Source organism: Phalangium opilio, unplaced genomic scaffold (genome assembly GCF_054372755.1).
Source record: "Phalangium opilio isolate 3A_F unplaced genomic scaffold, DU_Popi_V2 ptg000013l_1, whole genome shotgun sequence".
In the NCBI taxonomy this organism is placed as follows: Eukaryota; Metazoa; Arthropoda; class Arachnida; order Opiliones; family Phalangiidae; genus Phalangium; species Phalangium opilio.
In genome coordinates this window covers 304,106-330,659 of record NW_028324148.1, presented here as the reverse complement: position 1 = coordinate 330,659, position 26,554 = coordinate 304,106, and the positions used below count along the sequence as shown (strand labels likewise).

General features: G+C 36.5%; 1 protein-coding gene across 1 annotated transcript; it reads left to right on the top strand.

Moving 5' to 3' along the window:
• Positions 1–19,961: 19,961 nt before the first annotated feature.
• LOC149705416 (uncharacterized) lies at positions 19,962–26,064 on the top strand. Its single transcript, XM_089864049.1, has 2 exons — positions 19,962–20,074; positions 25,902–26,064. Exons 1-2 carry the CDS (start codon positions 19,962–19,964, stop codon positions 26,062–26,064), a joined length of 276 nt encoding a protein of 91 aa, XP_089720175.1.
• Positions 26,065–26,554: the final 490 nt, after the last annotated feature.

Here is a 26,554-nt window from a genome sequence, read left to right as displayed (position 1 = left end):
GGAAGCGGTATTTTTATTCAAACGTAAAACAATTTCACTTAAGTTTATCATCTCTAGGCATCGTTAAAAATGTCTCTATCACTCCTAGGTAACTGTATGCACAGGATTTTACGACATTGTAACTCAAATTTATCTGATTATGTTTTAACAAGGTTAAATCTAACTGGGAGTAAGATGAAAGGAGTAGAAGCTTATCTGTCTTAGGAAATATGAAATTTTATCTTAAAGGAATAGCGACGTGATTTAAAAATTATCTCAAATCTAAAGAAAACCTTACTTTTTTGAGAGTTTAAACTCTTCTGATTCCAAAAATATGCTTGAATAATATTTAATTATGAGGGAAAACACAGAAAAAACACTTTGAAAACTTGAAATTTGGGGGACAAAGGCAAATTTGCGGAGAAGATTTGTGGCGGGTTTTTCACCTTGCAACGTCATTCACGGCATCTCGCGGAAAAGCCAAGCGCGAGACTCCCGAGTTTACTAATGCGGCGCGCGCGCGAATCAGAATAAATTAGGCTTAACGCTGCGCGGCGACACTAAAAGGCGCGTCACGTGAGCGACATCTAGAGTGAAAATTTCTCCTTACTACGTCATCAAACGAAAGAAAATCTCAACTAGGCCTTTTCCAAACACAAAACTTTGATTGCAATTTAATAAATTGCTACGAAACCAAATAAAAAAGTAAACATCTCATAATAAACTAGATTTTTCAAGGATTTTTTTCGCATTTTAAGTTTGTGGGTGACGAAAATTATGTCACTAACACTTTAACAGTTCGTTAAATCATAAGTTTATAACGAAAAAACGCGGAACGGGAAAACGAGCAGACAACAGTGATTTTTGGGGGGTAGAAGGTTAAAAGCGCCATCTGTCGTCCGTGCCAAAGTTGAACTTCCTCTCGAAACACAATGAGAAAGTGGATAAAATAATGCCATCAGCTATTTAACTGCGTCGATATATTTAACGACTTGACCCATGACATGCGCTTAATGAATCCTATTTAATGTTGGATGCTAGGAAACTTGGTAGACATAACAGTCTGTACTAGTACCCAAGCATCCTTCAATAAACGCCTGGCAACATTGTGGTACGCATGGTACAACTAAAAACTAGGATGTGTATTTATCTTTCGACTCACTCCAAGCCTTTAAGCCCTCATTACAGAGGATTTGAAACACTATCGTAATTCCTAGTGTCTCGAATCTCTACGTTCCTGTCCATTATGAACAGTGCTGAGAGAATGATACATCAGAAAGAGCCATTCAAATCGAATTGCCGAAAATATTATCCATATTTTCATTTCATATAACAGAGAAAACAAATTATTATGGTTCTGAGAGGAGCTTCCCATTTTGGTTGTTGTTCTCAAAAATATATCGCAATGCACGGGCCTTGTTGGATATAGGAGGCAATGAAGGAAATATATCACAATGCGTGGGCCTTGATAGATACAGGAGGCAATGTAGGAAATATAACGCAATGCACGGGCCTAAATAGATATAAGAGACAATGTAGGAAATATAACGCAATGCACGGGCCTTGATAGATATAGGAGGCAATGATTTAACGACTTCGGTACTTGGGCTTATCTTTAATATTTAAATAAATATAATTATTTTTAATTATTTTAATCGCCAGTAAATAACTTTAAAAATAGTTAAATCGTTTAAAATAAAGTTGTTCCTATTATCTTTCGAAACTTTGCTAATATTGACGTTTAAAGTGAAGGGTACCCCTCTTGCCCGCTTTTTTCAAATTTTGGGATATATATACGATTCGTTTCCATTATAATAATAGATAAAAACGCATTCGCGTGAACCTTTGGTGGAAGCCCTGCCATTGGGAGGCTAGACGTTTCTCGTAACCCTAGCCAATCGCCGCGTATATCTTAAAACCAAATAATAGATAACAAGACGGCCCAAGGGCTCGTAATAGTAGCCATATCGTACGAGTGAATAGCCCCTCCATACCCTACCCTAATGAGTGGATAACCCCTCTATACCTTACTTTAATGAGTAAATAGCGCTATCTTTTCAATGCTTAAATGATTTACCGTGCATAAAATCTGAGTGAATAGCCCCTCGATTCCCTACTCTAAACAGTGATTAATTTATGACCGTATAAATTTACTTATGGTGTAATTCTAATATTCCGGCGAATCGAAGAACAGATAGTTTTTAGTGATAATCCCCTCGATGAGTTTACAACATAGACTTATGCCGATGCACACTTATCGCATCTTATAAATTTCTAACAAGGACTTATGCCCAGAAACTTTTGAAAGAGAAGGTTTAGTTATAGTGATTACGCACTTTAGTGATTATCCCCTCGAATTACCTTTAGCAATGCTAAAATGATCAAACGCATAACGCTCATTTAACACTATGTTAGCTCTATCAAAAACGTTCCAGTCAAACATAACGGGGAAAATCGTTATCTATTTAATTAGCACACACATAAAAAGAAAATAAATATAAAAACCCCAAACCCAAACATACAAATTCATAAGTATCCGACCCCACAGATAAAAATTCAAAAGTATCCGATCCCACAGATTAAGAGGTACCCCACCCCACATCACCCCGACATTTTAGAGATAAAAAAATCTGACGATAACGAAGCGACAACCCCGGCCACTACTACGGACGGCTCGGGTCAAACTAAGAGCCTATCGTATACTACGATATGGCTAAAAACGCATTCGCGTGAACCGATGGTGGAAGCCCTGCCATTGGGAGGCTAGACGTTTCCCGTGACCCTAGCCGATCGCCGCGTATATCTTGAAACCAAACGATGACGGAGGAAAAGAAGCCAGAATGTACTGACTGGCGTCCATGTGGAATGGACAAAAGACCTGAAGATGGTGGTGCATTGAAGCTGGTGTCAATGTGGAATTGACGAAGAACAGAAGATGGTGGTGCATAGTAGCTGGTGTCAATGTGGAATTGACGAAGAACAGAAGATGGTGGTGCTTGGAAACTAGCAAGTATAGACTAGTGTCCATGTGGAGTGGACGAAAACCAAAGCTGGTGGTGTTGGAACTCAAGTAGAATAGCCAGAGGAGACAAACCCAAATTTCCGTGAACTGTCAATGCAGTCCGGAAATTGGGAACACGTTTGCTCCGATACGCAAACTGCGAACGCGGTCACGTGGGGCGTGACAGACAGACACACACACACACACACGATCGTTACAGAACCTCTCCGTGACATACGTCACTCGGAGAGGTAAAAAGTAACTTTAGACTCTGGTGGGGTGGTGTAAGGACCAAACATACCGTGGTGTCACGTGTCGAACGTTAAAGCGACCTTCACCACTATACAAACCATGACCTGCTCAAGCTGGCAATCTTTTGAAAACTCAACTTTGAGGAACTTCCGGTCTCTTAGATATACAGGGTCTTTTAGTGAAGCTAACTAGCAGAATTACAGTAGTTAGCCGCGTTTCGTAGCAAAATTCTAACCTATTATAACCAGGACAAATTGGACAGCACGTTTATTTTGGGAGAAGGTCGCGGTAACGTTCAACTAAAGGCAGTGCTTTATGCCGAACGGTCTTCACACTGACAACATTTGGGTGGGAGGACCTTCGTGGTTTCGGTAGTGCAAGATCGTGAACGTAGAAGAGACTATAGTCTGTAATGAGGATAGAGACTTTGACATCATATAAAGTTTTGAAGCCAATCTAATGCTAGTAGTAGAGCGGTGGAAGTTGCACTAAGTCATTCTACTGTTCGTGGAAGTTTACAAGGGCATTACTACCGGCATAATATTATCCCCCTACATTTAGCCTTATCGGACGAGAAATACCTAAGACGGCAATACCATTAGTCTTACCATGCGTCATGAGTTTAGTGGTTGCAAATGTAATGCAGGACAGGAACAGTCGTCTGGAAGAGTGCCTCAACTACTGTGGTTGACACTTCGAATATTTACGTTCAGTTGTTTACCAAACAGTTTAAAGGTTGCAATTTGAGGCCCAGGTTCTAAGATAATCGTAGGACTGTACTTAAAAATATTTTGTTGCATTCAGGCATATTCTTCAGTACTCTTTTTTGTACCTTGTCACTTGTTGTCACTTGCATACAATAAAACATGAATTCTAAACATTTATTTATACCCTGTATAATTTAGTATGACATCACCAGTTGGCAGTATTGAGGATTGTACATAAAAGATACTGTTGGTCTGATCTCGACAACACTGTATATGTATACAGTGTATGAAACAAATATTTGTCTTCCATATTTCAAATACCGTCGTTTTTAAGGGGGAAGTCTAGCGTTTTGAAGTAATAAAGGCAAATTTTCTAGAACTAAATACAAGATAACTAAATAAGATAGAACATCGCGGTTTGTTTAAAAATAAATTTAATGTCTATTGTAGCGATTTATATAGTTTTGAGAATTTTTTAAGTATAATTACTATTCGTTAAATTTAATTTAAAATAGAGAACTCTATAACGCCTGTTTGTGAGCAATTCTTTAACACCTGTTTGTGAACAAGTCTATAACATCTCTTTGTGCACAAGTCTATAACAACTGTTTATCCACAAGTCTATGACATCTGTTTGTGCACACGCGAGGGACTTCTGTTTGAGCAAGAGATTAAGGAATATTTTTGAGCACGGGTCTACGGATTATTTTTGTGCAAATGGGTATGGAATCTTTTTGAGCCTAAGGGTTTGGTATCTGTTTGAGCATAAAGGGGTATGGAAATTGTTTGTGCACGACTCCATGGAATCTGATGTGCATATGTCTATGACATCTCTTTGTAAACAAGCCTGTGATTTCTGTTTGTGCACAGGTGTACGAAATATTTTATGCTTAGGTGTACGGAATGATTTTTTTGAAAATAGATATGGAATATTTTTGTGAAACTAGATATGGAATATTTTTGTGAAAATAGATATGGAATGGAATATTTTTGTGAAAATGGATATGTAATATTTTTGTGAAAATGGATATGGAATATTTTTGTGAAAATGGATGTGGAATAGTTTTGTGCACACGTGTACGGAATATTTTTGTGCAAATGGGTAAGGAACGTTTTTGAGCATAGGGATATAGAATGTTTTATAGCAGAGGTCCATGGAATATTTTTGTGTACAGGTCTATGACATATGATTGTGCACAAGACTATGGCGCCAGTTTGTGCACAAGTCTAAGGGATGTGTTTTTGCACGAATATGTGACATCTTTTTTTTCACAAGTCAATGGTATCTGTGTGTACAGGTCTACAGAATATGTTTGTGCACAAGTCTGAAGAATCTTTATGTGCACAAGTCTATGGAATCTGATGTGCACAAGTCTATAACATCGGATTGTGCAAAACCGCGTGACTTCTATTTTTGCACGAGTCTACGTAATATATTTGTGCGCAAATCTATGAAATCTGTTTATGCGCAAGCCTACGGCATTTGTTTGTGCACGGGTCTACGGAAACTGTCTGTGCAAATGGGTGTGGAATATTTTTGAGCATATAGGGGTATGGAATGTTTTTCTGCACAGGTCCAAGGCATGTTTTTGTGCACAGGTAAGTGTAATATTTTATATACAAAAGCCAATAGAATATTTTGTGAATAGGTCAATGGAATCTATTTGAGCACAGTTTTATGGAATATTTTTGAGCAAATGGATATGGAATAGATTTGTGCTATGGGTATGAAATCTTTAAGTACACAGGTTTATGGAATCTTTAGCGCGTAGGTCTATGAAATATTTATGTACACAAGCTTATAGAATGTTTTTGTGCACAGTTTCATGAAATCATTTTTGCACAGGTTTATGGAAACTTGATGTGCACAGGTTTATGGAAACTTGATGTGCACAGGTTTATGGAAACTTGATGTGCACAAGTCTATAGAATGTTTTTGTGCACAGGTCTATGACTTCTGTTTGTGCACAAGTATATGGAATCTGATTTGAACATGTCTATGACATCTGTTGTGCACAAGCCTGTGACCTCCACTTGTGTGCAAGTCTACGGAATCTATTTGTGCACATGGCTACGGAATCTGTGTACAAGTCTACGGAATCTGTTTGTGCACATAGCTACGGAATCTTTGTACAAGGCTACGGAATCTGTTTGTGCACATGGCTATGGAATCTGTGCACAGGTCTACGGAATCTGTTTGTGCACATGGCTACGGAATCTGTGCACATGGCTACGGAATCTGTGCGCAGGTCTACGGAATCTGTTTGTGCACATGGCTACGGAATCTGTGCAAATGGCTACGGAATCTGTGCGCAGGTCTACGGAATCAGTTTGTGCACAGATTTACGGAATCTGTTTATTTACAGGTCTAGTACGGCATCTGTTTGTGCACAGGCCTACGGAATATTTTTAAGCACAGGTCTAGGGAATCTTTTTGTGCACAGTTTTATGGAATCTCTTTGGGCACAGGTCTATGGAATCTTTTAGTGTACAGTTTTATGGAATCTCTTTGTGCATAGGTCTATGAAATATTTTTGTGCACATGTCTTCGGAATATTTTTGTGCACAGGTCTACGGAATATTTTTGTGCACAGGTCTACGGAATATTTTTGTGCACAGACCTACTGAATCGGTTTGTGCAGAGGCCTAAGGAATCTAGCTGTTTTTGCACTGGCGTACTGCATCTGTTTGTGCACAGGTCTAAGGAAAATTTTTGTACAAATGGATAGGGATATTTTTGTGCAAATGGATATGGAGTATTTTTGTGCACAGGTGTACGAGATATTCTTGTGCATATTTTTGAGCATAGGGGTATGGAATGTTTTTCTGCAGAGGTTCATGGAATCTTTTTGTGCACAAGTTTATGACATCTGTTTGTGCGTAAGTCTATGACATCTGTTTGTGCTTAAGTCTATGACATTAGTTTGTAAGCAAATTTAAGACATCAGTTTGTGCGCAAGTCTATGACATCAGTTTGTGCACAATTCTAAGGGATCTGTTTGTGCACAAGTCTAAGGGATCTGTTTGTACACAATTATATGACATGTGTTTTCACAAGTCTATGGTATCTGTATGTTTACAGCTCTACGAAATATGTTTGTGCACAGGCAGGGTGACCACAACAAAGCCTTGTAATAATTATAGGAAAATAGGAAATTTACAGTTGATTTACAGGAAATTATAGGAGACTAGCTTTTACCCGCGGCATCGCTTGCGTGTAGTAAGAACTTCCATCAAGAATGGGTACATTTTACTGATCCAACTAATATTTTTGTAGAATCCTATTAGCGAAGGCACTCGGCGTCGCCCATCAGCTCGTCGGGACATTTTTTTTTTACTTTACACGTTGACATTATTCTATAAAGAAGGGTTTTTAAATATCTGGCCGCCATTTAAAATGATGGCGACAAATTGAACCCGAAAAACGATTCAGCCCGTCTTTAGGTTAAAGGAATCCAGTGTACTAAGTATTTGTGAAATCGGTTGAAACACGCGGACTTTCTTACAAAGAGAAGATTTTTTTACATTTCTGGGCGCCATTTATTAAGATGAAAGCGGATTTGAAAAATCTTCCTTAGTACGCGCCTACTACTTACGAGTAACGTTCCTCCAAATTTTCAGCCTTCTGGGGCCAGCGGTTTGGGCTGGGCGTTGATTATCAGTCAGTCTGTCAGTCAGTCAGGTTTTTGATTTATATAGATATAGATGTATAATTACAAAAACAGGAAAATACAAGAGAATTACTCTTGAAAAAATAGCAAAATATAGGTTGCAAATGCTTTGACAAGACAAGATTTACAAGGGAACTTTGGTTTAATTATAACTATAAGTTCGTAAGATATGTTACATAAATTTGTCACTGGTTACTGAGAGCTATTCTTGAAGTGACGTAAATGAAACGTCAAAGATTCTCGTAAAGCGACGCCTGATGAGGCCCTGTCAAAGGCTTAGTACAGACTAAATTGGAAGATGGAGTAGAAAATCGCGTGTAGTGAATTCTCGGGCCGTTTTCGAACTAACTCTCATTAAGTCTCTAGCATTTCGAAGCATAGGAAGTGTCATACTTATGGAACATAATCTTAGAAACATATGCTATAACTTTAAAACAAATCAGACTTCCGTGACAAATATTTTTAGAGGCTTCCATAGCTACATACCTCATGGAATACTGAACTAAAACTTAAAACACGATCGGAAAACCTGAACCACAGAAGCGTTAGCTTGTATTGTAAATACACGGTGGCTGAATGCTAGTAGCTAGTGGAAATCGGCATTACTTTCTGTCAAATTTCTATGTTTTGAGTGATATATAAAAAACCAAAAGTGAGAGCGAACAAAATATCTACAATTTCGAAAAATAGGTAAACTATCGAAATTATAAGATCTAATAGGAAAACATCCGAAAATAGGAAAAATTATAAAATTTAGGAAATGTGGTCACCCAGCACAGGTCTACGGAATATGTTTGTGCACAGGTCTTTAGATTGTTTTTGTACAAAGGTCTACGTAATAATTTTTAGCCTAAGTCTTCGGAATCTCTTTGTATTATTGCATCCCTTGTGCTTTGCAGGTGAAAACGACGGGAAGGCAATTTGAGTTGGACTGGGCCTTGAAGCAATCAGGATTAATACTTCTATAATAGATGGTTAGGGCCTTCTTTGTTCAAACGCGGTAACTAATAAACGCGCAACACCACAAGACTTAAATGGAGCGCCTGCTTTTCAGTAGGAGTTTTAAAAAAATAGTTTTCAAAAACAGTTTTAATTCATATTAGGACTGAAGTAGCAGATATTAAAAAAACTGTCTTTGTAGACAAAGACGCGAAAAAGTAAGAGATGAGAGTAGAAAATTAATCGTTTAAGTGACAGATATTCAGATTTTCATTTTTGAAGACGTGATTATAAAATATCAATTATTTTAAAAAATTTCTTATCTTAGTTTTTTTGACAAAAATTTCAGAGAAACTATCTTGATACTACTGTTTATTTTCTAGAAACTTTTGCTCGAGGAAGTACAAATACTGGGATATCTGAAAAATAGAGCTAGATGAACTTATTTTTATATTTTAAAATTGAAAATAATGCGAACCGAAAACTACATTCGCCCTTTGACAGTGATGTAGTTATTAAAGTCAAAAGGATCTGTAGCTGGATCGTAATCTTTTGGGAGATATACAACACGTCAATTTTTGAAACTTCTAAAACTTTAAAAATAACGAACACGTTTTATTAAGTTTTCATGCTTATTTTGTGTGCTATCAATGATTTTCGGTCCATTTTATTCTCCTTTTAGGCCCGAATACTCATACTAACTAGAGAGTGATGTTTTAAAGTTATAGCATATGTTTCTAAGATTATGTTCCATAAGTATGACACTTCCTATACTTCGATATGCTAGAGACTTAATGAGAGCTAGTTCGAGAACGACCCGAGAATTGACTACACACACAGGGCTCAGTGGCGTAACTACAGGGGAGCAGAACCCGCAACTGCGGGCGGGCCCATGGCTTTTGGGGGCCCTTTTGAAATTTTGTTTATAGACTTTTTGTCCCATATTTTATAAAATGTCCTATAATTTCACAAATCGTCCAATATAGTCCTATATTTTTGAGATTTCAAAGTAAGTAATTACTTAAACGCAGAATTAGTGCTATCTCATTTTGTCATATCAAAAATCGCGGAGCTCGCTTCGCTCGCTTACTAATTTTTTATCTTCAATTTCACATAATTGAATTTATACGATTTTCTAAGGTTTTTATATGAAATGATAACAATTACTTTGCATTCTGAGCTGCACTCCAAAATAACACAATTTAATTTCGCCTCAGACCTTTCATTTAAATATCTAAGCCCACAGATTGAACTGACCCTTAAAATATGTTTTATTATAGAAAAGTTTTGAGAATCTGTCATCTCTGAAAACATTTCTTCCTACCTGACCCGTTTAAATAGCTTGATTTGGTGATTTTCACTCACTTGGGACTCTTTTTGCTTACAGTTTCAGTTAATTAATAGTCACTCTTTCAAGTAAGTCTAAATGTATGTCTGTGTGATATAACTTTGCGAAGAGAATCCTATTCTCTAAAAGAGTCTAGGCCCTGCATTGCAGTTTAGAGGAGTGAGCCATGTATGTGCGAGAAATCTTAGCCGAGAGCGGCGACAAGGCGCATTGCCATAAATTATGAAAGGATCAAGGCGACCCAAGGGCTCGTAATAGTAGCCACATCGTACCGTACTTAACAGGCGACGGCGTACAGAAAAAAATTGAGTGAATAGCCCCTCGATGCGCTACATTTAACTGTTGTAAAATTATTACTTAATTTTTTTTAATTCTGTTATAATTATAATAGTGTGACACGAACGGAAAATGTGAGTGAGCACCCCATGATGCGCATCCTTTAACAGTGGTAAAACGATATACCAGAAAACACCCATTAAAATAAGTACTGAAGATCAGAGTGAATAGTCCCTCGATGCCCTAACAAAAAATTTTAACCCTTAATCCTTTACTAACGTTATAATTGTCCCAAGCTATTACCTTCTTTTAAAACTTTTCTCGATTTTTGGAGAAATAAACGTAACTTCCAATGATAAACACCACCTTAAAGGGATAGAACCAAGTTTTTTAATCTAGTATAAACTGCATTTGGTTACATATAAAAAAGTATGCCTAAACTACGTGGTGTACGTAAAAAGTCTGAAAAAAGATTTTAATTACGGAAAAAGAACGTTATAAGTTTTAAAATCTAAACTATACATGGGCACCCGCCAACTTGTTTATCCCCGTTGTTTCGTCACAACGGGATGCGATCCAATTGGTAGGGAAAAAACTGGAATGCTTCCATTGATTTTAGCTACTGCAGTAGGATTTTTTGTTACTTTTTGTACTGGGGAAGCAGCGCATATTTGAGAAGACGATTGTAAACATAATTCTGATTTTTCATATTTATTATCATTTGTTCTCGTAACTCTTGGTTACGTTATAGAGTAAGGATGATAGCGATTTGTCAAAACTGTTACAGGTAATGGCCAAAACACCACATTTTTACGCTATTTTGGCAAAGGCTTAGCTTCCATGTATAATTATGGAATGGCTTTATTTCAGCCTAATGGTCCTAATCTAAGCTTTAATATATTTTTATTTGTAATTAAACATAGTAGAACTATTACTTTGAACAACAAAATTACAGTGAAACTATTTACCTCCCTTTATAACTTTCAAAGCATCCGTATCGAAATGAGTTATATTAATTTGGCGAAAATGCAGAATAGTATGAAAACTACCTTTAGGAGTAAATCTACCATATTTCCGTGTGAGAAGCGGGTAGCGGGGGTAAGTAGTTGTTTCGCAAGTGTTTTTGCCAAACGACTGTAGAGGGGGCAGTGATCGGAGCGGTGCCGAAAACTAATACTTTTAAAAACTAATTAAAAAATAGTTAAGTTATTAAAACTATCAATATATATATATATTTTTGAAAACGTAATTTTAGGTTCTATCTGATTTAAAAATGAAAGCCTTTCATTAGTGGTCAAAAGATTGATTCTATCCCTTTAAAACCATTCTAAATATAACGTCCGTATATACTTCCTTTTGCTTCTTAAAAATTCCCCTCGATTTCTATGAATTTTGCAATAGGAGAGTGGGTTAAAAGCGTGAAACCCTTATTGTCGACGGGTGACAGGAATTTTAAAGGGAGTATTAAACCCTCCATTTAAATTAAGGGAATACCATAATCCTCTCTCTCGCTTTAAATAAATCGAGCAAACGTAAAACACAATTCTCAATGTTTAACTTTACTAGAACAAATAAATCCAATTCTTAAACTTACTGTTATAATTCCCTCTCTTTTAAAATACACGAACGAAAAATACCACCTCACCACAATTCTGTCCCATTCATTCTCCCTTCAATGACGATCGAAAAATTTTATACTGTCTAAGGCAGTTCTCTTTCACGACGCCCCTGCCGCCACCATCACCACCACCACCACCGCCAACAACAGGCCAGGTCAAACTAAGACCCAGATCATAGATGTTCATCATACGATGTGGCTAAAAGTAGTAACGTTCGTGGTGCTTTGATATACTTTTTGAAAGCTCGACACTCTAGAAGGGGCCCGAATTGTCGGGATGCGGGCGGGCCCAACAAAATTCGTTACGCCACTGACAGGGCCTCATCAGGCGTCGCTTTACGAGAATCTATGACGTTTCATTTACGTCACTTCGAGACCAGCTCTCAGCAACCAGTGACAAATTTATATAACATATCTTACGAGCTTATGGTTATAATTAAACCAAAGTTCCCTTGTAAATCTTGTCTTATTACTTTCAAAGCATTTGCAACCTATATTTTTTCAAGAGAAATTCTCTTGTTTTTTCCTGTTCTTTTCCTTCTCTTCGCAAAAAAGTCCGCGCGTTTCAACCTATTTCACAAATATTTAGTACACTGGATTCCTTTAAGCTATAGACGGGCTGAATGGTTTTTCAGGTTCGATTTGTCGCCATCATTTAAAATGGCGGCCAGGTATTTAAAAACCCTTTTTTATAGAATAATGTCTGCGTGTAAAGTAAAAAAAAATATCCCGATGAGCTGACGGGCGACGCTGAGTGCCTTCCCTAATAGGATGCTACAAAACTATTAGTCGAATCAGTAAAACTTACCCATTCTCAAGCAAAAACGCTTCCGATAGAACCAATTGAGAATACGTTTCAATGGGCGTAGAAAAAATATATTTTCTTCTAGGTTTAAGTGGAAGTAGTCACTATATGCTTTCCGAAAAGGCATAGAATTCAGTAATTTTTATTAATGAATTTAGTGAGAATCATTCATTTAATATTTAATCTTTACTTCTAGATTTCTCGCATATTTTTGTGACTGAATTGGGGCGGAAGAAGACTCGGACATTGAATAAACGTGAAATGGAAAAATTTAACAATAAAAAATGTAACGTTAGGAAAATAAAACATACAAACCACTACTCTAAAAGTCTCTTTATCCTTCGGTTTTCCTCAAAACTTTACTTTTTACTTACCATAGTCCTATTTATTTCATTTATTTAAAGTAAATAAATATAATTAAATAAAATACGATAAATAAGTAATGCGATATAAGTAGGGGTAAGAGAAAACTTATGAGGTGGAATTGAGGTGGGATCGTGGTGGCTTTCACATGTTAAATCCCCATAGACATTAGTATGGGTGAGGGTTTGAGAACAGTTGTACTAGAATTCAATGAACAGACTGTTGTCATCTTTGTAAGATAAAATAAAGTTTGATATAAAAGCTACAACATTTTTAAATGTAAAGTACTCAATTATATTCAACCCGAAGAAAAATCTAACGATGTAAGTAAATATCGCTATCTTATTTGTGGGTGATTCGTATTAATTTAGTATTATTTTCTGTAAAATAGTTAACATGGCCTGTGTTATTGAAGGAAATTTCCTACGGGTGGATGGTGAATACGTTGTGAAAGAGCTGGCCTTCTATGACACAGAGACGGGAAAAGGAGATGTTTTCCATTTCAAGGAATCTACCCCGTATCATGTAATTACAAAGATAATAGAACAGATTCATGGATAATGCAAAACATTTGTGGACTGCAGGGGGAGGATGGTGAAATTCCTCTAGCAGATTTGCTGAAAATAGCCGCCGAAATATCTTCAAATCAATCAAACTTTTACACCAAGGGAACTGAAAAATGTAAAATATTCTCCAAACTCTTAGGGAAAAAGTTACAGGGTTGGCAACTACCTATCCAGTCCGGTTTAAACCACCTGGTTTAATCCGGATTAATCCACTTAAAAAAATCCACCTAAAATATCCGGCTTAATTATGAATGGGGAAAAAATCAATTTTGTGCCATAAAAATAATTAAAATACAACCAGAAACAAGGCAAAAATATATGAAGCGATAACTAAAAATTACATGATATTATAAATGATAAAACTAATAGTTATGTTAGCAGTTACTGTCCAGTTACAGCTTACAATATATTACCAGTATTACTCGAACTTAAAGCATAACGTGGTTCCAGTGGATCCCCTACAAGTTGACTTTCCTTACGAACTCCAGTCTTGGCCTGGGAAAGCTAGAGGCATTTGTGGGCGGGATTTATACGTCCATGTATAAATCCCGCCCACTAGCCTTTGCCAAGCCAAACCCGGAGTTTAGAAGGAAAGTCCCCTTTTGAGGGATCTACTGGAGCCGCGCTAGTGTTAGGCTCGTGCACTCAGGAAAGAAATAGATTTCATGAAAATATTTTAGCAGTTAAACTAGAAGACGATTTTGTATTTTAACCTGGGCTAGGGGTCGGGGAGTGCCCCAAAACCCAAATAAGAGCTAAACAGAAGTACTTTGCCTTCAAAAAACCTAAAATGACTCGTTTTTTAAAAAATCCGGATAAATCCAATAAAATCCGGTTTAATCCAATAAAAACCACTGGTCTGGATTTTATTCAAATTATCCGGATTTTTGCCAACCCTGAAAAGTTAGAAATCTAGAGGACGAGGGTTGTCCCAAGTTGAGCCATATCCCCATATGCGATAAGAAGCCTCTATGTAGATATCATCCTAAAAGGATTAATTGCGCGCTATATAAATCTTTTGAATATGCCAAATACTTTCAGGACTTTCGCTTCAATTAGAATTCCGTTATAGTCAAAATTTCCTAAACCTTTCAAATTTAATTTAGCCATACACACGCATAGCTTTTTTAAATTCTGATTGTTAAATTTTCGATCTATAAGTACAACAGCCTTACTCCATAAAGAAATGGTTCCTTCCAAACGTTCCATACATCCGACAGCCGTAACAACGTAAATTATATCGGGTGCTAATGGGAAGAACAACAGGGTGACCACTCAAAATTGTAAATTCCTTTAAAGGAAATATAAAAAATTTATCCTGGAAATATAGGAAGATATAGGAGGAAATTGGCGTAAAATATAGGAAAATATAGGAGGAAATTACTGAAAAATATAAGATAAATGGGGTGCATTTCTTTTGGAAAAATGATATTCATATATTAAAAAGTAGGAACCATATTTTTATTGCAAACAGAACATTTCACCTCACATATATGAGCGATAAATTATCACATACTGTTACTATCACAACTATTTATTTTTGTTTTTTTTAGGAGCTGGTTCAACACCTTTAGGCTGGTTAAATTTAGGAGCATATGGTGGTTTTTGTTTTCAATTTTGAGTAGCTGCCTATTAAAACGCCGACAGTCTCGTCGTATGCATTAGAATTTTCCAATTATAGGAGAATATAGGAATTATCATAAAATTATAGGAGAAAATAGGAAGGACTTAAATATATAGGAAAAAATAGGAAATATAGGAAGAGTGGTCACCCTGGAACAATCCACTCTCTTACTTGTAAAGTTCCGTTTCAATAGTTGTGCCTACTTTTAGAGATAATCGGTACTTATCCGAAGGACTAAGATATTGTAAAACCAATTTACGTAGCCAAATAACACCGGCAACATGAGTGAAAAACGAACTGTCCAATGAGAAAAAATATAACCAAATGCGAAAGAATTTACAATAACATAATTGGGAAACTTTGTTAAAACGACGGCTGTTTTCGATAATCGTGGCAAGCCCCTAATATAATTCCCGAAAGTCTCTATTACGCAGTGGCAACTTATTTCTAGTATGTAGAGGCACAGGGATGTGCTACTATGGTTGTTATTTATGTCGGCGGTAAGTTGAAACACTTTAGAAAAGTTAATAAAATTTCGAAATCCCTTTGAATCCATGTGTTGCGAATAATCGAACTAACACAAGTAAACTAGTTTATTGCCATCGTCGACCCGAAAGTTTTTGCGAATGTCCGGAAATGTACTTTCGTGGAACGTGCGCAAGGTAAGCCCTCAATTCTTTGCAAAATAAATAGTCGTTACCTGATGCTACGTTGGTTCTGGCCGAGCGTCCGTATAGAAAATGAGGCAAAAGAGCTTCTCCCGCTTCAACGGTCATTATTTCATCTGAAAATTGAAACTATCATTTACTGTATGCTTAAGTTTATGTCGATGATAGTTAACATTACTGGCTGTGATATTTAAAAAGTCTGTGTTGTTACTATTGAGCATCTGCGATAGTCTTTCCAAATGATATGTGACCAAATTAATGTACGGTTTGAATATGGCTTCGCACCAGAGCTTTAACGTAGCACCTTTTATGACGTAAAGTGGGTTTGACGTGTTTAGATTAATATTCCTGAACTTCATTTGGCATCTTCTAGCTACTACTGTAACCTATTCAAACTCTTTCGCCGCGTAGATTGCTTCTAATCGAGCAAAGCCCGTACACTCTACAGGAAAGTCGGTCAAAATACGATTTAGCAAATCTGTTTGCTTGAAAACTGTTTCAACCTCCTTTTACATTTTCTTGGATGATTTTTTGTTTTCTTCTGAAAACCCATGGTGGCGCCTTTAAGAAATAGATGCGAGGCACATAAGTTCCTGAATAGGGGGCTCTGGATTTGCATGAACATACGAATTACATTTTGAGTACATTTTTAAAAACGTAACCACCGAATTTTGTTCGATGAAAGGAATGTTAACGTTGTAATAGAAGTTTCCAAAATTTCCCAAGCAATTTGGGAAATATTCTTAGTATGGTTAAACAATACCCGCAGCTTTTAATCCATTCAACGACCACAAAAGGTAAGTTTCCTCTTCCGTCGGATAATTATCAATTGCTACGTGATATAATAATTCAACGATTACGCTGCTATCTTGCAAGTTAATATTCAATGAGTTCGTTTCAAAATATTCAATCAAATGGCTTTGACCTATTGAAAATGACAAGAACAAAAAACGCACACTTGTACATCTCACAGCGTCTTCCAACTCCATTGCAAATAATTGCTCAACGGCCGAAAGTCTCTCAAGCAAATGAAACAAACGTCCTTATGTTGTGTAAACGTTCCTACTCTTTGACGTTCTCGCGAAAACGTTACAGAATAGCCCAGGCGATTAATAGCTTTTTCGAGACACGTTGTCACAATGTTAAGTATTCATCTGAAGCAAATTGTTTCGTCCTCCAAGAAGAAAGCTAGTTTTACAACAACATCGCACGCCTTATTAAGTAAACGTCACTAACAGTTTGGAAGTAGCACTAACCTTTTAGAGTGCTTTTTACCCTATCTTTCGCGACAATCAAGGGAAATCCCATCGCAGGGGATTTCTTTGAAGCCCATATGTTCCAACTGGTAGTAACCACTATTATGGCGTCCAATTTGACTTTACTTGAGAAATTCAAAGCAGGTTTTGGTGAAAAGTCGGACATGTTTAACACATGAGAGGCAACGAGCCGAATGAAGCGAAGAAGTTTCCGTTCTTTTATAAAGAATAAAGAAAATAGGCAGAACTAAGGAGCGTGAAAAGGAGAGTATTTCACGTAATGATGCAGCTCTATTGGACAACTGTAGACCCCTTCATTCATTCCCCCGTTTTAAAATTTAGGTCCAATTGTGCAAGAGGTTAGGCGCCTAACCTCTTGCATAATTGGCCTTATTCCTGATCAACGCCACCGAGGCGTAGCGGCGACTTTTGGAACTATAATAATACGGTAGCCTATTAGAGGTGGCGCTTCAGTCAAATCTAGGGTACTTTCACTTTCTGTAGAAGTTTCCATGGCTCTAATATCTATAAAATTATTCTAATTTCATATTTCTGAGTTTATTTTAAGATTGTTCCAAAATAAATGCATTTTATTATTATTATTAAAACAACATTACCATCTTTATCACCAAGAACGTTTTCCGTTGTCAATGAAGACTGTCATTAGACTGATACATGGTTTCAATCCTTAATTTTCGACTAAGCATTCTTTTTCAACGTTAATAAATCATATTGGGATTTTTTAAATTCTTTTTGCCTAAAAACAAACTTGGTGCCCAATCTGGATTGGTTTGAACGAACATCGCTTATGGTTTTCCTGTAAATGTTCAATTATATTAACTTACTAATTAAGATTACTCTTACAATTAATAGGCTCTTACCTGAAAGAAAATGTGTTGAACATACGTGTGGGCCTCGTTTATTAGGCGAAAAGATTATTCTAAATAACTCTTTTCTTTCTATTCTAGTAATCCAAAGATGCCTACGCTTTTTTGATAAGTCTAACGCAATTGGGCCTTGGTGCCTAAGTACAGCTGGTATTTTAAAAAACGACAACTTATTTTACTTCCGATTCCGCGAATTTTCGTTACATTCCTTCACCATACAATAAATACCGCCTCCCATTTTAAATAACCGCTTAGTTTTAATTCAACTCAACTGTAACGAAACTTATTGCAGGCCGTATAACTCTAACCACCCTATTAACAGTCCACTGAGGCCAGTCAATATGGCGGCGTAGTGAGCGAGCAGTCGACGGAGAGAAAATCTCGTAAAGGGAGAAAGGGGACGGAAACTGACGTCACGCGCAAAGACCCTATATACGCTGACTGCGAGGGAATATCCATTTCTTCCAAATTAATCGAAAAATATCAAAAATAAACAAGCTTGGAGTGATGGCACAAGATATGAACGACGTTTCTACTCCCAAAACTTGAAAACTAGCCCTTCGAGTGGTACCACAAATAATGAATCGGAAAGGATTCATAGCGATATTTTGTTGGCTTCTTTCAATATTTAACTTGTCTTTTTCAGAAGTAACATTGCTGTAAGAGTTGTCGTGGGCAACATGAATATTTAAGGAGTTATCTAAAAAGCATTATTTTAGTTAGATTAAACTTCAGTAAAAGTAATTAAAAAACAAACCTCTTTTTTCAGATCCAAATTTTCTTGTGTTTCCAAAATCAAAGTTATGCCCCGTTCAGACTACCCAATTTTGGTCAGCTGACTTACGCAGCGTGACAAATCGGCCGGAGTTGTCATGTAATGTGAATGTTGTAGTAAACCTGACTGTAGTGACGGATTGGACCCAATTTTAATCGGGTGGCTAGGCGATTGCAGTCGGACGGACCAAAGTCAGAGCCAATCATTATGCTCAAAATTATCACGTTATCAGTAACGTAAACGGAGCGTTTGGGATCTACTGCTCGAATACAAACATTACCGCTACACAAAAAAGGAAAAGAGCCTAGGCTTAACTTTTAGAGGAGAGAAATATAGGATAATATGGCTACTGGGAATAAAAAAGAGGTAAGATCGTGCATAAAAATGTTTTATTATTATGTACTGTTCCGCCAAACATCTTAACTTGATTCAAACATCTAGAAATTCTATTGGCATTCCCACAACTCGAGACAGGTAATTGATACGGTGAGAGAGAACGAATTTGTTTTCAATTCTAAACACGCCAATTACAAGAAAGCCGGTCTTCGAGATCGCGTTTTCACAGAAATATCAATATGTATTGGTTGAACAGGTAAAAAATGCATGATATTGGGTGCACATCTGTCTTGGAAATAAGCTTTTTCTTTAAAGTTGCCCTCCGTGCCACGGTGCCAGTGACCCCTGATGTTTAAAATAACTAAACTGGTCCAGGGACCAGGAACCCCCTACCGTAATCACTGTTTTTAAAGAAGTACACTAACCCTTTTGGCCACTGGCCCTCACCATTTCTGCATGTTCCAAGAACGGTACGCATGCCATTGAAAGAAAATCCATAATGTTTAAATCTTTTCATTGTTTACTTCAGTTGCAGAAGCGAAATCAAGATGGGAAATTCTTCGAACTTATTTTCTAAGGGAATATACAAAAGTTACCCATTCGAAAAAGAGTGGGGCTGGACGTGACGATGTATACAACCCTAAATGGGAATATTTCTCCGATCTGGGGTTTTTGAAAGCTCTCTTGAACCGAGGTTAGGAAGAACAAACTTAGATTTGGAATCAGTGGAACCCGTTACTGTATGGACATAGATATGTAACATCTCTACAACATATTTTGAAGTCTTGTTTTAATTATTGACAGATCACGGCTGATATAACTCTTGGAACTTTCATGATGATGAAATAATGGAACCCCCAATTAATCAGATTGAAGAATCAAGGGATGAAATGTCTCATGTTAATCCACCCTCGACCTCTAGCAGCGGCAGCAGCAGCAGGACATCCTCTAGTGGAGATAAAAATATAGTTGGGACGAAAAGAAAAGGCCATAATGGTTCATTGTCTGATGCATTTCTTGAAGAAGCACTAGAATGCCTCAAATCCCCTCCAAAGCAAAACAGCCAGTAGTAACTAATGAGCATGACACATTTGCGTCGTTCATAGCATCACAGTTAGGGATTTTATAACCTTGAGATTCGGATGAATTAAAATTAGACCTTATGCGGAGAATTTTTGAAAATAAACATAAAACGAGTTTTGGATGAACAAAATGGTGCCAATTTTTTTACAATAAATGAATAAAATTAAGCAATGTTCATTAGGGTTTGTAAATTTTCCACAAACCTTGTTTTGATTAAAAGAAATAAGCCTTTCCAGCTATAGCATAACAAGGCTTTTTCCTGGACAATCAAATGAGTTCATGAGATTTTATAATTGTACAGCCTGCTCCATTGCTTTTCATACACGCCTTCGTTGCAAAACTAACTCAAACTCTTTGCGTATATCTTCGGCCTCTTACGATGAACGACATCCTTGATGGCCTAACCTCCTCAACTCTGGTCCATCATTCTGCGGTTGTCCTTTTTCTTTATGGTTGACTTCATAATGAGTACTGTCATCATTGCTACTGTCATCTTTTGTCTTCTTTTTGTTTTCTAGTGACTGGTCTCTCAATATGCTGTTGTTCAAGGTACAAATGCACAACACAATTTTTTCGATGTTTTCTGGATAGCCTTGAATTGGTTTGAGAATGATTCGAAAGCTACTCGCTAATATTCGAAAGTAATTTTCAGATATTCTCCGGGCTCTCGAAAGTCTATTATCAAAGAAAACGTTGCTTAAGTTTTTTTTATTAATATGAATAAAAATAAACATTATTAATCATAACCTATAGTTGAAAACCCTTTTGTGGAATGTAAGCTTGTTTTTTGAAAACAGTCTCATTAAATTTGGGTTTAGCGTATAGGCCTCATCTCATGCAATTACATTATACAAAAACGTCTTTGTTTGGACCAAGACCGAAAAAACCAACGATATGAGTGAGGTTTATCAATTGACTGAAGTTCAGATATTGAAATGTATTTTTAGCAGTTTAATCCTTAATCAATATTTAATTCAATCAACTGATTTTACTCTTAATCGATCTATTCCCTCTAAATTTATTCAAAAAATTGCATATCTCCGCTTTTTCAAGAACAATTCCATTTACTGAGGAAAAAATTTCAACAGTAGACAAAATAGCCAATGTAGCGTTCTCCTTTAAAAATCTCTGCTCATCCGTTGTTCCACTGGATTAATTAAAAAATTAACCATTTCGTTGGTTTAGCAATGTCTCCAGAACAGTTAGCAACCTTGGATGATATTTAGGATCAGTTAAGCACCGAGGAAACTATTCCTAAAGCAGGCTACATCCTGCAGTGTTTGTGGAGGGATCTAACATCGGATTATGACATAATTTGTCCCTATTTTTCATCCGAGGGTTCGACCAACACTCACTTTATTTCTGCTTGCCTATTTGAAGTTTTAAGTGCCCTACATGCTGTTGGTTTGAAAGTGTCTGCTTGCCTATGCGACGGTGCAAGGTCAAATTTGAGTATAATTATACTAACTCAAAATTATACTGGGGCCGATTGTACTAAAATTGATCCAGTTACCAACGATTTAGACATTGAAGTTAAACCGTGGTTTAGAAACCCATTTCGCTTAAACCACAAAATTTATTGGATTATCACCTGGTACCCAAATTAAAAAAAATTACTGTGTGTAGATGCACCTCTTTAAATTTGCTATTTTTTTAAATAGCTGAAAAGTTTGATCAACGCGTTGTTTTCCTCTAAGCCTTCTGTTGCACGTTCCTTCACTAATAAGGAGTCACATTTGGGTGGCAAACAATCATTGACATGAAGAAGAGGGAGGATGCAAGGCGAGATGAGGATATTCCTCGCTATATTCCGAAACTGTTAGAGTCTTACATAATTAGAGACTCATGGACCAAGCTGAATGTAAAACCAGTAAGTTTGAAATTGCTAACACGTAAAGAGTGTGAAATCTTATTTTAAATTAAATTTTAGCAAGATGACGTTTGTCTGAGCTTTACGAATATGCTAATCCAGACAATGGAGATCAACCAACAGATCACAAGGAGACCATGGAGGCTTATAATTATTTGAAAGCATGCAATATAATATTTGAAAATGGAATGCTTTCAAGTTTAAAACTAACCTTGAGGAGGGTCTAAGCTATTTTAAGCAATGGCTTTTAAACTTAAAAAGTTTAAAAATAATCGACTTTGCCATGCAAACTTTAGCAGAAAATAATTTTTTAATTTTTTTTGTCTTTGATATTATTTTGATAAAGGTAAATATCCCAAATATAACCTGGTGTATCCAGGCAAAGAATTTATTTCTTGGCAGGTAAATATTAACCCAAATGATAAGCACATCTTTTAAATGTAAGTTCACTTAAAATAATTTTATTTTATAGACTAGGGATCAGTTGCGTGTAATTGTCTTTGGGTTTAAAGGGCTCGCTAAATATTTTATTAATGAATAACCTACTTACTTCTTGATGCCAAAACGATTAAACGGCAGTGCAGTAGAGACATTGTTTTCCCAATATAAATTCAACGCAAATGTCAAAATAACAAGCTAGAATTTTGCCTATTCCCGCTAAGCTCTGTTGACTAAGAAAGATGTTCCTGGACATCACCACTCTGGAAAAGGGTACAGAAATACTCCACTGTACGTAAAGCAAACTTTTGAAAACAATGTGTAAAATTTTCAAATCTTAAATAACAACAAATATTGAAAGTAATAAAATTATTTTCTGTTTAAAATCCATAATCGTCTAAGTATTTCGGCTTCAAAGACAGTCTTCGGGAAGAACGATTCCCACTTCCCAGTTGTTCAATTGTTTTTCCACCATCAGTTTTATCTTGACAAGTTTTCATTTCATTTTCGGTAACTTTCATTTTGAGTTGACTAGTTTTTCTTTTCTTTCCTGTAGTTTTCATTTCTACGTCGGTAGTTTTTCTTTTAGCTTTAGTCGGATTCAATTTAGCCTCACCATATTTTGTACTTGAATTATCCATTTCAATAAGTGTAGTTTTAGCTTGACTAGTTTCGTCTTTATCTTGGCTAGTTTTAGCTTGACTATGTTTTGACTCGAGTAGTTTTTGCTGGAGTCTTTTTGGCTTGATTCGTTTTTGCTTTACTAATTTTGTCATTATCTTGCCTTGTTTCAGCTGGACTATGTTTTGCTTGAGTTGTTTTTTGAGTAGTTTTTGATAGACTCTTTTTGCCTTGACTAGTTTTAGCTTGACTAGATTTGTTCTTAAAGTTTTTGGTTTTGATTTCAGTTTCAGCATTTGAGTAAATTTCCTTGGAGGTTAACACAAACAGTTTATTACGTAGGCTTGCGCAACCTTTTGAAGATGACTTCCTCTTTTCAGATCTTTTAGCATCCCGTGCTGTGATAGTTTCATTTGTGCACGCATGCAGCATCTCTCTTTGTCACTCGTTAAAAAATATTAAATTTTCTCATGTGCTTTTCTTTCCCTCAATACGGGCGCAAGCGTGAAGAAATTCATCTTTCAAGGTGGCATCTTCAAAAACCTCGTTTTTTGCAACCTGAAAATTTGTAAATTATTTTGGATATACCCAAAGGGTTCATTGTTTAGAGACTATTTTTTTTCATGCTTAATTGAGCAAGTCGTCTTCCGTGAACTTTAATTCCTTCTTGGCAAAGTACCAGCCTCATTCGCTTGTTTAGCGCCACTAAATATCCATGAAATTCAGGTTTTGGGGAAAAAAAGCCGCCACGATCCCTTTTTCTTAAGCCAGAAAATCTAACATTTTTCTTTTCCTTGTGGTTCATCCGATATTTCATTACATAATTGTACAATATTTGGTCTTATTTAATTGGGTTTTTGAGAGCTTATTTTTTATCATTTCCTTTCTTGCCACTTTCCATATTTCTCCCATACATCCCCCTCCAATTGTCAATAGGGATCTTTCAAACCTTTCTGAGCTCCGCTGGGTCGTTTGGCTTCCCTACATTTACTATTGTTTGACGATGCGGTAGATGATCTTTCATTATACCAAAAACAATCTTTCCATAGGCTTGCAAGACTTGTAGTTTTTCATTTTGATCTTCCCCTCCACAAAACTCTAAAAAGCTGACAAGATGCGAAAAATCTTCTAATATGGACGTGTACCAGTCTATTAACGTCCTGGTATTTTTCTCTACATTTGTTATTTTCTTATTTGTGGCATTTCTGTTAACATATTTCTCAAAAATGCTTAAAAAGCTATCCCATAATCTTTTAATCAGGCCTTGAAGGCTTTCTGCCCTCTGTAAAGCAGCTTCATGCTTGAGCTAATGTTCCAAAAGTAAAGTTGTTCACATTACTTTTCTCAAAAATTAAGTCCGAAACTTCGCTAATATTCATATTCACGGAATTCGCGTTTAAACTTCATAACAAAAAAACATAAATATCACTAATAAACTTTTGATATCACAATGAAAATACACCAACAAACTTTTTAATCAACCTTGGTTAGGTCTTTGGCTAGGATTACAGTTAGCAGTACAAATAGCAGACGAACAACCGCGTTACTTTAACATTAACACAAAGGGACTCATAGGTTCTGGGGTGTAACTCTACGCGAGTTCAACGGCCAACTACGACGAGAGTCTGGGGTAGCTGAAATATTCCCTTGTGTCATACTTTCCCCTAATAAACTTTTCCTTTTATTAAAATATACATTTTACAAATAAGTTGGAATACTATATTTCTGAAAAACAGTAAATTTTTCCTTGTGAAAATGGTATGAAATGAAACGGTCCTTAAAACATTTAACTGCATTTTGCTCAATCTTTCTTTTTCTTGTGGCCATAAATTTCCGACATTTTCGTTATCTCCCGTTTTTAAAGGGTATGAGCAGCTTTATTTGAAAAACTTTTCATCAATTTAACAAAAGATAGAATTTCTTTCAAAGAATCCAAAAATATCAAACTTTTAAGATAACTTTTTTGTAAGATAAGTTTGAATATATAAAGTTTCTACCCCCATTTTTCAAATTAGGCCGCCATTTTACCAAAGTAAAGACAAGTATATGACGTCAGATACTTGTCTTTCACTAGAGGGTTTTTAGGTCGGGACTCGGGGAAACGAAATCTTCAGTTGGCGGCCAGACCGCGCTCCACTGCGTCGTCTTCAATCACGGAGCAATTCTGTTTTGATTTTTAAGAAGCGGATAGTTTAGCTGAAATTTTACCTGTTATGTCTTCAAACTCTAGTAGTGAGTCGGATATTCTGGTCGATGTGTTGTCAGATTTTTCAATTAATTTAAGCGGTTCGTCCGAGTCTGAAGGGGAGGCTACAGTTGCTAGGCCTAGGATCTATGAAAATCTAGGTGCAGAACCCTATCAGTTCGAGCCTGAGGCGCGACCTAACCTAATTTGTAGAGGAGCCAGAGAGAGAAGGGCATGAACGACTTAACAACAATAACTGGTAGGCATTTAAATTAATCAAGGCTAGCATATTGTTAACAAAGTTTGGTGATGAACGTTGCTTCTAAATAACCAGGTGTACTTGCGGGTTTTGTGTTCCAATGAGCTCCGTGGAAGAGAGTATTTGTTGCCAGGAGATAAGAAAAGTGTGGGACAAAATCCAAGCGCAACACACCTGCATTACTCAGCACCCAGGCACAGAATATGTTTATTTAAATATTTATGGCTTGGAGGCTGGAGTTTATGAGTGTTGCTATAACAACTTCGTTATACGCAATGATGCTACAATTCACAGGTAAACCAACTACACCAATTTATTTATATGCATATGTGTCCTAACAAACTTAGCATTTAACCACTTAAATTTTTATTTAGAACGTACCGCTACACTGCTTACCGCAAGTTCACCAGATGGATTCACAAGCGTTTGAGACGGGGCCAAAGACGCGCAATTCCTAGCTGCGTTTTGACGAAGATCAGAACTGCATTTCCATCTGAAGAATATGCTGGATTTCGTTACCCACGCATTAATGACTAAATTAAAATAATCAAGAATGTCACAAGGGCTGGGCTCGTAATAGCCACATCATACTCAAATTGATTACACTTCTTCTGGTTAAACTATAATTGTATTCTTAATTTATGGTATAAAGGTATGCTAACTTCCTATACTTATTTTAAAGAGAGAATGACATCCGCTATAACATTTCTCGTATTATAGACAATTCTTATGGGCTAAGTGTGAGAATGTTTAAAGACAATGATGACTTAAAACTCAGATACCGTGTAACGAGGAGGCTAATTCCGTTAACACTTCTTCTGGTTAAACTATAATAGTATTCCCAATTTATGGTATAAAGGTACGCTAACGTCCTATACTTATTTTAAAGAGAGAATGACATCCGCTATAACATTTCTCGTATTATAGTCAATCCTCATGGCCTAAGTGTGAGAATGTTTAAAGACAATGATGACTTAAAACTCAGATACCGTGTAAAGATGAAGCTAATTTGACGAATGTGAAATGA